At 35.2% G+C, this 14,230-nt stretch overlaps 1 protein-coding gene across 6 annotated transcripts in view; it reads right to left on the minus strand.

Moving 5' to 3' along the window:
- LOC143724383 (signal-induced proliferation-associated 1-like protein 2) overlaps positions 1-14,230 on the minus strand; it is a 143,904-nt gene that overhangs the window by 45,002 nt on the left and 84,672 nt on the right. For all 6 annotated transcript variants that reach the window (XM_077217365.1, XM_077217363.1, XM_077217362.1 and 3 more), the window contains exon 9: positions 7,301-7,575. In XM_077217365.1, the coding sequence (XP_077073480.1) occupies positions 7,301-7,575 (275 nt within the window). The remainder of the gene's footprint in view (positions 1-7,300; positions 7,576-14,230) is intronic.

Here is a 14,230-nt window from a genome sequence, read left to right on the forward strand (position 1 = left end):
TAACTCAACCAGGGCCCGCCCCTTTATTCTGCGTATTAATTATTTAAATGAGGAATATTGTGAGGTGTTCGTTTCTGAAAGAGAAAAGACTACAATGGAGGCGTTTCAGGGAGTTCGGAAATATATAGAGAAAAACTGCCGGAGAAAACCTTTTTCATGCTCAAACAGCAACAACACACTAAAGAAAGATGAACGTGTAGAAAAACATAATATGACCCCTTTAAGAAAATAAATAGGGTAATTCTTTCCTGAAATATCTTTCTTTTTTGGTTAATATCATTAGTCCCTCTTATATTTAAAAACACCTGTCATATACAGACTTTTCACCATGCAATCAATTCCTGATGTATGAATATCTGCCCGACCTTTTCTCTTATTGAATATTGTTTCATTTGGAAAAGCATGCCATGAGTTTACAACAGTTTCGGTCACTGCAAACAAGTGTCTTGCTCAACGGCACAATGTTGAGAACTCATTTTTCACTTCTTCAGGGATTGAACTAGTAATAATCTGGTTACAGTCCAGAGCTTTAACAACTGCACCATATACTACTGCATACAATATAGTCAAGTCACGTTTCTTTGTATAGTGCTTTTCACAATGCACGTTGTTTCAAAGTAGCTTTACATAAAATCATGATGGTAATATTGTTTACATTTTGCAACGAAATGAATTTAAAAAAATCAGGCAGGTGAGATTTCTTGTATTATATAGTATAATCCAAGTAAGATAAAGTAGGACATACTTATATAATCAAAATGCTAACAAGTGCTGGGTGATAATATAGGCACATTTTCCAATGAAATAAAAAGTGACATATATTGTGACAAAGTTGTCCAACAAAACTGATATTTTAATTGTTTTTGTACAACTAAAATAAAGCAGATTACACCAAAGCCTTGCACATTCAAGTTACCAACGGACGCGGCCGCTTTTACATTAGACATAAGGAGGATAAGAGTAGTGGGGGAACTGGAAGATGCACAGAAATGGAGAAGCTGGATGAGGTGGGGTTCTTGTGTTGAAAGAAAAGAGCCTGAAGGTTCAGCGCTGCACCCAGGTCACAAAAACAGTCCACTTTCCAAAACGAAAAAAAAAAAAAACACTTTTGCAATTCAACTCTGCTGCTATTGTCTCCATGAAGCTCTCGGGGTGAGGGGTTCACATTCTCCTCTGACATTTACATAACCAGCCCTGCAGCCCACAGGCTCGTATCAATTAGATGCAGAAGACAGCCCCAAAAATCAGAGAATGTGATCTCTGCATCGGCTGAATGTGTTTTAAATTGAGCTGCATTCATCAGTTATTTGCCCATTGCCCTCTGGTTATCACTGACCTCGGCAGAGAACACTAGACGCTACGCTATACACTTTCTGCCAGAATCTCTTGGCATGAGCAACGGCAATGCAAAACATCCTCGAAAGGGACTTTTTTGACCGAAAAATCATGCTGGAATACATTAAAGAAAAACATCAGCAATAAATTAAATTCTGTCATCATTTACTCACGCTCATGTCATTCAGATTCTGTATGATTTCCTTGTCTGAAAAACAAGATATTTTGTAATAGGGAATGAATTGTTTGAGGTCTGAACACACACACACACACACGCACACGTACACGCGCACACGCAAAGTGTGTTATGCTCACCAAGGCTGCATTTATTTGTAAAAACAGCAATATTGTGAAATATTATTACAATTTAAAATAACTTTTATATTACAAAACAATTTCAAATGTCACATTTGATCCTTCAGAAATCATTCTAATATCCTGATTTGCTGCTCAAGAACATTTCTGTGATTATATTTTTTCAGGATTCTCTGTTGAATATAAAGCACAAAAGAACAGCATTTATTTGAAGTAAAAATCTTTTTGAACATTATAAATGTCTTTAGTGTCACTTTTGAACAATGTATTGCTCCTTGTGGAATAAAAGTATTAATTTAAGTCTTCTCAGCTTTAATGCCCATTAATGAGAAACCGTATACTGTACTTTGCATGAAGTTTAATGCATTGAGGTGAGTCATGTGACACGTCTTTAGTTCTGGGACCCAGATGTCTCTTAAGTGTTTATCAATGATCAGAAATCAAACAAAAAGCAAGCAAAAGCATCCGGACGCGTCCACAGACATCAGCCTCAGCTAACAGCATTGGCTCCAGTGTTTGAAAAGTCCGTCAACAGAAATGCATTTACTGTACATCGCTCACAGACATAATGAGAACCAGTTGGAAAGAAAAGTAAACTACCTAATCGAACATTTGGCGCCTCGGGCATTTGAGATGTTGAGTGTTTACAGTGTCTACGCAGGAGAATAAACTTGTCCGTTTTCTCATTAAAATGGGCTATTAAAAGTGGAATAATATGATAAACAATCCACTGTATAAGCTAAAGGCATTTTAAAGAGGATGATAAAGATAATGCGAGTTTTTCCACAAGTGATTTACCTCACTATTTACTTCCACACAGAACAAAACATTGACATTTTCCACATCAAAACCCGAAACCTCTGACGTACACAGACATAATCTGGAGAATAATCTACAGTGAGCAGCGTGTGAATGAGCCGAGAAACACGAACCCGTCTGCATTTAGGTGGAAGCTCTTAAAGATTCAGTGTTGTTTTAGAAAGACACTTGATCCCACATGTCCAACGAAGCAAAAATCACAAGAGTTATTCCCAACATTAGTGTCCTTATCCAAGTAAAAGTAAGTATTGCTCGTGGCTCAGATTTATAGAGCGATGTTTTCCACTGCCGCCCGCCAACAACTACACAACTGACTCAATCCTCTCACACTACTGCGTCATAATGGAAAACAGAGCGTGATTTAAAGATAAGATACTAATGACCTGCAAAATGCAATAATGATCAGTATTGACTGACATTAATGCTTGTTTAAACACCATAAGAGTTTAGCAAAACAATGAAACAAGCGTTCATACTTCATCAAATCGAGTCTTGGTGCTCATACCTGCAAAACAAGCTTAAGTCTAGCATACATTTCCCATCCAGCACTATACGTGACGTAAATAAAACACTGCATTTATAAAGAAAAGTTTTACATTAGATCTTCAAATTAAAGCACCTTCAACTATACACTACTATTGAAAAGTTTGGGGTCAGTAAGATGTTTTGTTTTTTAAGGAAATTAATACTTTTATTCAGCAAGGACGCGTTACATTGATCAAAGGTGACAGTTAAGACATTTATGATGCTAGAAATGATTTATATTTCAAATACATGCTGTACTTTTGAACTTTCTATTCATCAAAGCATCTTGAAAAATGTGATTGATCACAGTTACCACAAAATATGAAGCAGATACATTTTTTCATCATTGATAATATTTTTGATCCTCAAATCATCATACTAGAATGATTTCTGAAGGATCATGTGACACGTGAGTAATGATGCTGAAAATTGAGCTTTGATCACAGGAATACATTTGACCATATATTCACATAGAAAACAGTCCTTTTAACTTGTAATAATATTCACAATATGTACTGTATTTTTGATCAAATGAATGCATTGGTGTCTTGGTGAGAAAAAAACAGCTCTTTAAAAAAAAATGACCCCAAACTTTTCAAGTGTATATAATAAAATATATATATTTTTCACATTAGATCTTCAAACTAAAGTGCCTTCAAGTAAATAAATATCAAAGTACCATCAGTGTACCAGGGTAACATCACAGTACTTCTTTGTAAGGGTGGGAAATCAAGCCTCTCTGAGAAAAAAAAAAACCCTGGACTTTTCCCATCAAACACACTGTTTTTACATCCTCTCTTATTTTAAATAGCCCATACATGTCTTTTTATGGTTGCGCAGAATCCAGTCTGGGCTGGTGAAATATGGCTCTAATATTAGCCTAACCCAGAAAATCTATTTATTTACACTAGAGCAGCGGGATGTGTCTGACCGTAACCCCGCGCAGTCCACAAGAGTTTCTATATGAATCTTTAAACATGCTGTCCATACATCACACTAATGAGAGAAACATTTCAGATGTGTCCACACTCAAAATTCACTTATGATTGAAAATGTAAACAGCGGGTAAATATTTGGTTTTCAGCCTAATCAGAGAGTGTATGTAATATTATGAGGCTCTGCCCCTCGAATTCAGACCTGAAACATGAGATCCATCATGCCAATGTGTCTTTCCTTTAAGCAATATTTATCTGGGTGTAATGTTCAAACATGCTGGACATCTGGAGTTGTGGTAATTCTAGGAATATTCCATGGATGTTTAACTTTATCACTTGCAATTAGATTTATGCACTTGTCAGACGCTTTTATCCAAAGTGACTTTGAAGGTACAGTGTGCATTTGATCAGTTTCTGTATTCCCTGGGAATCGAACCCATGACCTTGCGGCAGCAAATGACCGTTGGCTTTAATGCACATTTAAAGCAAACAATGAACACAAACACATATTTTACAAAATACAACAACCTGGCAATGACCTAAAGGCACCAGAATATTGTTTTACATGGGTACATTTCCTTTAGAAAATGTAAAAATATAGTTATCCATTATGGTTTATATTAAGTAGGTCAAATGAGAGCTACTCGGATCATTCTAAAATGATTGAAATGAAAAACTACTAGAACTTACAAAAAGCTCCAGGGTCAGGCATTATAATACTGAGTTCTGCCTCCATCTGTAAATGAGCTTCTTTTGGATCATGTATGATGTCAGATGATCATGATCACCTCAATGCCGCTATTTACGTATGGAGACGTACGTACGCTGCTCACTATAACGTTAATAAAAACCTTTTCTACTTTACCTCTCTGGATCTTTGGGGAATCTATGAAATGCTAGTTGATAGGTTGTACACTGGTAGTTGTTGCAGTTGATGGCAGAACACAGTTGTGCTAACGGTAAACCCGTTGGTTCAGTCCAAAATGGCGTCAGCAGCGCCATCTAGCGACTGTTACCAAAACTGCAACGGAGTTTCGCCTCTTGGTACTTCTATACTCTTTGGTATGATGTCAGATGATCATGTATGATGACAGATGATCACGTATGATGTCAGATGATCATGCATGATGTCAGATGATCATGCATGATGTCAGATGATCATGCATGATGTCAGATGATCATGCATGATGTCAGATGATCATGCATGATGTCAGATGATCATGCATGATGACAGGTGAACATGTATGGTGTCAGATGATCATGCATGATGTCAGATGATCATGCATGATGTCAGATGATCATGCATGATGTCAGATGATCATGCATGATGTCAGATGATCATGCATGATGTCAGATGATCATGCATGATGACAGGTGAACATGTATGGTGTCAGATGATCATGCATGATGTCAGATGATCATGCATGATGACAGATGATCATGTATGATGTCAGATGATCATGCATGATGACAGATGATCATGCATGATGACAGATGATCATGCATGATGTCAGATGATCATGTATGATGACAGATGATCATGTATGATGTCAGATGATCATGCATGATGTCAGATGATCATGCATGATGACAGATGATCATGTATGATGTCAGATGATCATGTATGATGTCAGATGATCATGTATGATGACAGATGACCATGTATGATGTCAGATGATCATGTATGATGTCAGATGACCATGTATGATGACAGATGATCATGTATGATGTCAGATGATCATGTATGATGACAGATGATCATGTATGATGTAAGATGATAATGTATGATGTCAGATGATCATGTATGATGTCAGATGATCATGTATGATGACAGATGATCATGTATGATGACAGATGATCATGTATGATGTCAGATGAGCATGTATGATGTCAGATGATCATGTATGATGTCAGATGACCATGTATGATGACAGATGAGCATGTATGATGACAGATGATCATGTATGATGTCAGATGATCATGTATGATGTCAGATGAGCATGTATGATGTCAGATGATCATGTATGATGTCAGATGAGCATGTATGATGTCAGATGAGCATGTATGATGTCAGATGATCATGTATGATGTCAGATGACCATGTATGATGACAGATGATCATGTATGATGACAGATGATCATGTATGATGACAGATGATCATGTATGATGACAGATGATCATGTATGATGTCAGATGAGCATGTATGATGTCAGATGATCATGTATGATGTCAGATGACCATGTATGATGACAGATGATCATGTATGATGTCAGATGACCATGTATGATGACAGATGATCATGTATGATGTCAGATGATCATGTATGATGACAGATGATCATGTATGATGTAAGATGATAATGTATGATGTCAGATGATCATGTATGATGTCAGATGATCATGTATGATGACAGATGATCATGTATGATGTCAGATGATCATGTATGATGTCAGATGACCATGTATGATGACAGATGATCATGTATGATGACAGATGATCCAGATGATCATGTATGATGTCAGATGATCATGTATGATGTCAGATGATCATGTATGATGACAGATGATCATGTATGATGTCAGATGACCATGTATGATGACAGATGATCATGTATGATGACAGATGATCATGTATGATCACAGATGATCATGTATGATGTCAGATGATCATGTATGATGATATCTTTTATATTACAAATGAGACCCAAGCAGCTGAATGAATTAGTCAGATTGTTTCAATGCATGAAAATAATTTCTTTGAGAAATATAATCAAAAATGACAGTAAAAAACAAAATAAAATAAAAAATACCAAATCGATAATTTATATTTATATATATATATATATATATATATATATATATATATATATATATATATATATATATTAAAATAGAAAAATATAGGTAATAATAATTAAATATACAGTAAAAATAAAATTAATAAAGAATGTATGTATGTATGTATATATATATATATATACACTCTATATATATACACACACACTAATAATATTACTATAATTATTGCAATAATAATAATAATATACAATTATTATTAGAATAATATAAGGAACACTATATCTATATATAGATATAAAAAAGTATAATAATAATTAATCATAATATAAATAAATCAATGTAAAATAAAATGTATGAAAATAATATACACATAAATAAAATAAAGATAATGAACAAAAATAATATAATATAATATAATGTAGTGTAATGTAATATAATTTCAGAGTTACATAATCTTTTTAATAAAGCAAAGCAACAATCAGGAAAAAAATAGATAAAGGCCCCACTTTTACACGGGATGGATGTTAATAGCAGACATTGATAGGAGGATGGACAGAACGGATCACTGATACCTTCTGGGAGCTCCGTCCTTATAGGGCTGGATGATGATGACCTTGACGGAGATCGAGGTCCTCAACAGGTCGATCATCTGTTCGTGGGTCAGCGTTGCCACCGCCACCTTGCAGATCTCCACCAGCCGACTGCCCTGACGCAAGCCGGCTTTCCACGCGTATCCGAACGGCTCCACGTCCGCCACGATGCCCTCGAAGTTCACGTGGAAGCCGAGCTGGCCGAGACCGTTCCTGCGCAGGGTCATCTCTGTGGTCTCGCAGCCGCGGGTCACGATCTGGATCGACACAGAGACATCAGCCTCAGAAATCAATGGGACTTTCACTCATACAAATCATCAGCATCACATGACTTCATAAAAGATTTGTTTTTGAAGCTTGACACATCTGGGTAAAAAAAGAGCAGCATTGACATTCTTCAGAATTGGGCAGTTTGTGTTCCATGGAAGAAAAGAAAAGTCATATGGGTTTGGAAAAACATGACGATGGGTAAATAATGACAGAATTATTTCCGGGTGAACTATTCCTTTAAGTAGCTCCGACGTGAAGGACAGATGGTAACAGGGAAAAATGCCAAAAAGAGATAAAAAAACAACATCCCGAGGCAACATTTAAATCCAACTGGGGACGAATGTGTGAGTGTATGTTCTCTCAATCTAAAGAGCCTTTCATATGGAATAAAGACAAGGGCATTCCAGGGAAAATGTTGTTTAGAAATAGTCAGTGGAGAGAAAGAAACTTCTGTCCTGAGCTATAAGCAGGAAATGTTAACAATGAAACAAGATCAGAAAAACAAAGTTTAATAAAAAAAAAAGTCAAGCTGTTGAAAAAAAAACCCATATGTATTAAAAGAATGAAAAAAAAAAAATTAAAATATGAACACAATATAAAATAATATAATATGTATAATTAAAGCTATTGAACAATCCTCTAACCCTAAGTATTAAACTTCTAATTATATATATATATATATATATATATATATATACAGGTCCTTCTCAAAAAATTAGCATATTTTGATAAAGTTCATTATTTTCCATAATGTAATGATAAAAATTAAACTTTCATATATTTTAGATTCATTGCACACCAACTGAAATATTTCAGGTCTTTTATTGTTTTAATACTGATGATTTTGGCATACAGCTCATGAAAACCCAAAATTCCTATCTCAAAAAATTAGCATATTTCATCCGACCAATAAAAGAAGTGTTTTTAATTTTAAAAAAAAGTCAACCTTCAAATAATTATGTTCAGTTATGCACCCAATAGTCAATACTTGGTCGGGAATCCTTTTGCAGAAATGACTGCTTCAATGCGGCGTGGCATGGAGGCAATCAGCCTGTGGCACTGCTGAGGTGTTATGGAGGCCCAGGATGCTTCGATAGCGGCCTTAAGCTCATCCAGAGTGTTGGGTCTTGCGTCTCTCAACTTTCTCTTCACAATATCCCACAGATTCTCTATGGGGTTCAGGTCAGGAGAGTTGGCAGGCCAATTGAGCACAGTAATGCCATGGTCAGTAAACCATTTACCAGTGGTTTTGGCACTGTGAGCAGGTGCCAGGTCGTGCTGAAAAATGAAATCTTCATCACCATAAAGCTTTTCAGCAGATGGAAGCATGAAGTGCCCCAAAATCTCCTGATAGCTAGCTGCATTGACCCTGCCCTTGATAAAACACAGTGGACCAACACCAGCAGTTGACATGGCACCCCAGACCATCACTGACTGTGGGTACTTGACACTGGACTTCAGGCATTTTGGCATTTCCTTCTCCCCAGTCTTCCTCCAGACTCTGGCACCTTGATTTCCGAATGACATGCAAAACTGAGCAACAGTCGAGTGCTGCTTCTCTGTAGCCCAGGTCAGGCGCTTCTGCCGCTGTTTCTGGTTCAAAAGTGGCTTGACCTGGGGAATGCGGCACCTGTAGCCCATTTCCTGCACACACCTGTGCACGGTGGCTCTGGATGTTTCTACTCCAGACTCAGTCCACTGCTTCCGCAGGTCCCCCAAGGTCTGGAATCGGTCCTTCTCCACAATCTTCCTCAGGGTCCGGTCACCTCTTCTCGTTGTGCAGCGTTTTTTGCCACACTTTTTCCTTCCCACAGACTTCCCACTGAGGTGCCTTGATACAGCGCTCTGGGAACAGCCTATTTGTTCAGAAATTTCTTTCTGTCTTACCCTCTTGCTTGAGGGTGTCAATGATGGCCTTCTGGACAGCAGTCAGGTCGGCAGTCTTACCCATGATTGCGGTTTTGAGTAATGAAACAGGCTGGGAGTTTTTAAAAGCCTCAAGAATCTTTTGTAGGTGTTTAGAGTTAATTAGTGGATTCAGATGATTAGGTTAATAGCTCGTTTAGAGACCCTTTTCATCATATGCTAATTTTTTGAGACAGGAATTTTGGGTTTTCATGAGCTGTATGCCAAAATCATCAGTATTAAAACAATAAAAGACCTGAAATATTTCAGTTGGTGTGCAATGAATCTAAAATATATGAAAGTTTAATTTTTATCATTACATTATGGAAAATAATGAACTTTATCACAATATGCTAATTTTTTGAGAAGGACCTGTATATATATATATATATATATATATATATATATATATATATAATTAGAAGTTTAATAAAAACGCTAGTCCCGAGGTAAATAGCGTTCGTCAGCTCCAGTTTGTATCCAGCCTCTCACGGAGACTTCAGATGCCCCAACGCCTGTGAAGAGACGACTCGACGCCTGTGAAGAGACGACTCAAAGCCGGCGATATGTTATGCCATAAATTAATACTTGATTAACTAACTGTATTTTTCTATGTACATTTCCGAAATGCAATTTCTGTAAAGCTGCTTTGAGACAATGTGTATTGTGAAAAGCGCTATACAAATAAATTTGAATTGAATTGAATTGAATATATATATATATATATTTATATTGTATATAATATAACCCACATTATATTAATTTTATATAATTGTATATTATATTATTACATATGTATATATATATATATATATATATATATATATCATAATATTATATAAATAATATTATATAATTAGAGTAGTTGAAGAAAGTAAGTATTTAATGTCCAAAAATAAAATAAAAATACATTTAGAAATATTATTTTATAATAAATATAATTAAAGCTGTTGATCACATCTCTAACAATAAGTACTAAAATACATATAATATATTATATTATAACAAACCCCTTAAACAAATATTAATATAAAATAATAAAACAATTAAAACTGAAGTATTACATTTATACAAATAAATAAAATATGTTTAATATAATAAAGTAGCGTAATATAACATAATATAATATAGTTAATAACACTAAGTTTTAAAATTTCTAAAAAATAAATTAATAAAAAAAATCTATAAATAAGATGTTAAATCAAGTGGTTTTTTAAGGAGTAGTGCGTGTTTCCATTCAGTGCTGCTCGTGGTGCAGAGATTACAGTTAAACCCCTGCCCGTTTTGAACTGGTTTGACTGTTTTCCTTTGGGCTGTTAATGGGTGTAATTAGCATTAATCAAGTATAAACATGGCATTCTGGTATGGTGACTGTGTTTAGCTGCATTGAAGCACCCTTGCAGGGTCACGTGAAACTACACCATCACACAATCTCATTCACTCATTAGACAGCATTAACAAGAGCTGACCTCACAGACATCCTCCACATCAGCAGCACATCATGCTCTTATCAACAGGAACTACAGTCTGAAACTACACTGGATGGGCAGGGGAAGGGCTGAGAGGACATTTAAGAAAGTGTATTGATTAGTGAATGTACATTTGATTAGTCAGCAGAGTCAGAAGACACAGGAGAAAGGTCACAGGAGTGTGAGGTCTGGTCATGAGTGAGTCAGTAAATAACTCTGAGGAGAGGCTGATCCGTCTTAAGAGCTTTACTGTAATAAGCCGAGCTAGTGAGAGCGAGTCACCGTAAACTTCATTTGCACTTGTTAGCAATTTTAAAGCATTTTAAAGCCCCTGATTTAATGACTGACCTATTAGATTAGATGAGGCCTGATTTATGACTTTATTTTCAACTGATATCAATTCATATAAAAATGACTTTGCATGTGGTTATTTTAGAATAGCAAAATAATCAAAGTGCACAAAATGTTACTATTGCTTAATCTTTATTTATGTAACAAACATAAGATTATTCAATTTACAAGACCAGAAAAGATATCATAAATGTATGATGTAAAAATCTAATTTTATGTAAATATAGAATGAATACAATGTATAGCATAAAATAAAAAAATTAGAAGGCCAGAAAATATATTTATTTTCCTTCATGTAATTAATGATCAAATGTTGTGTATATCATTTATAAAACTGACAGCATAAATTAAGTAATATTATTATACATATATACATACACATATATAATTTCATAAAATAAATTTTATATCATTTCTGGCCTTCTAATTTGTAATTTTATATATAAAATTAAAATTACAAATTAGAAGGCCAGAAAGTATATAAATTTATTTTATGAAATTAATGGTCAAATGTAATGTAAATATATAATGAATGAAACTGATAAATAAATAATAGAAAATAAACAAATATAATCAGAAATGAAAAGGCCAGAAAATTCATACATTTTCTTTGAAAAAGTAAATAAATAAAATGTAAATATATAATAAATAAAAGTGAGACAAAAACCCTATAAGAAACAATACACCCAAACAGCGTGAATAAGAATGCTATATGAATTATGGTGATATGAAAATGTGGGAAAAGCTCTGTAGAGTCTGGCGTTAGCAATGCATGAGAACACATGAACTGATCACATGTATTCCTTGCAGTTGCAAATCACTTTGGATAAAAGCACCTGTCAAATGTAAAATCTAACAGGCATCAGTGAATCATTCACAATATGACCAGAATGTGTATCAAACAAGCAAATCTTGGATACATTTTGATTTGAATTTGACTTTAAAACAGCCCAACCTCATGCTTTAGACGGATCAACGAGACACTGAAGAACTGCTGGGTTTTAGAAGGAGAACAAACGCACTCTCAGACACCAGTTAGAAGCAAAGAAGTCATCAAGTGAGCAGTGAGAAACTAAAAGCGTGCAGTGGTAATCCTCCAACTCTCGTCTTTTCCCACACAGTGTCCGTCTCTCCGTTAATCTGTCTGTGCGAGCGCTTCACATCACATCAGCAGCTCTGAAACTGAAACCCTGAAACTCTGACACTCAAGGTTTGGAGCTGTCAGACCGTCCCGTGAACCCCTTCACAGACTAACATGTGAGCAGACAGATGTAGTATGAGCTGAAGATGCACAGTTTTGTTTTAGCATATCCCTGCCCTGCATAACAAATATAATTAAGTGCTATTAAAATAAATTGCTCATTGCTAGTTCATGTTAGCTAAGTAACTAATTTTAACAAATGAGTATCAAGCTTGTAGAATAACATTATGTATTTCTTTAAAAGAACACGTTTTACTGACAACAAATTTATGAACGGATAGTGTATTTATATATTAACATTATCTAATGATCCCAGAAAAATATGTAAAAACAGTATATATATATATTTAAATAAAATTAGCATTATTATTATTGATATATAAGAGGTAAAAAGAGTTTTCATATTCATGAAACTATGAAGGGACTCTGTATAACATAACAAAAACAGATGTATGCAAGAAAATGTCTCATTGCATTATAAGCTCACACAGCAAGCTGTTTAAAGTGGAAGAGAAAAGGATTGTGCGACAGGTTAAGGACGAGGATTGCTGTGAATCTGTCGAATCCACAAGCAGACAGAAGAGAAGGAAACTCTCCCAATCGGAGATGTTCAGGAGCAGACACACACACACACACACGATCCCAGCAGCCCTCTGGAGGAACATCTCCTGGTGAAGAGCTCAAAGTGTTTTACTGATTTTTGGCTGTACATTTTTTTATTTATTTTTTTGGCATGAAAAAGTCAATGTTGTTTGAACAGGAATTGTTATTCAAGGAAGGACCTGCACAAATAATATCTATCTATCTATCTATCTATCTATCTATCTATCTATCTATCTATCTATCTATCTATCTATCTATCTATCTATCCATCTGTCCATCCATCCATCATAAATGTGTCTGTATATCTATAATATATCTATCCATCCATCAATCCGTCTGTCTGTCTGTCCATCCATCGTATCTGTGTCTGTATATCTATCTATCTATCTATCTGTCTATCCATCTATCTATCTATCTATCTATCTATCTATCTATCTATCTATCTATCTATCCATCTATCCATCCATCCATCCATCCATCCATCCATCCATCATATCTGTGTGTCTGTATATCTATCTATCTATCCATCCATCTATCCATCCATCCATCCATCCATCTATCTATCTATCTATCTATCCATCCATCCATCCATCCATCCATCCATCCATCCATCCATCCATCCATCTATCTATCTATCTATCTATCTATCTATCTATCTATCTATCTATCTATCTATCTATCTATCTATCTATCTATCTATCCATCCATCTATCCATCCATCCATCCATCCATCCGTCCATCCATCCATCATATCTGTGTGTCTGTATATCTATCTATCCATCCATCCATCTATCTATCTATCTATCTATCTATCTATCTATCTATCTATCTATCTATCTATCTATCTATCTATCTATCTATCTATCTATCCATCTATCCATCCATCCATCCATCCATCCATCCATCCGTCCATCCATCCATCCATCATATCTGTGTGTCTGTATATCTATCTATCCATCCATCTATCCATCCATCCATCTATCTATCCATCCATCTATCCATCTATCTGTCTGTCTGTCCATCCATCCATCCATCGTATCTGTGTGTCTGTATATCTATCTATCTATCTATCTATCTATCTATCTATCTATCTATCTATCTATCTATCTATCT

Source organism: Siphateles boraxobius, unplaced genomic scaffold, assembly GCF_051911475.1.
Source record: "Siphateles boraxobius isolate OS27281-9 unplaced genomic scaffold, OSU_SipBor_1 73, whole genome shotgun sequence".
Classification (NCBI taxonomy): domain Eukaryota; kingdom Metazoa; phylum Chordata; class Actinopteri; order Cypriniformes; family Leuciscidae; genus Siphateles; species Siphateles boraxobius.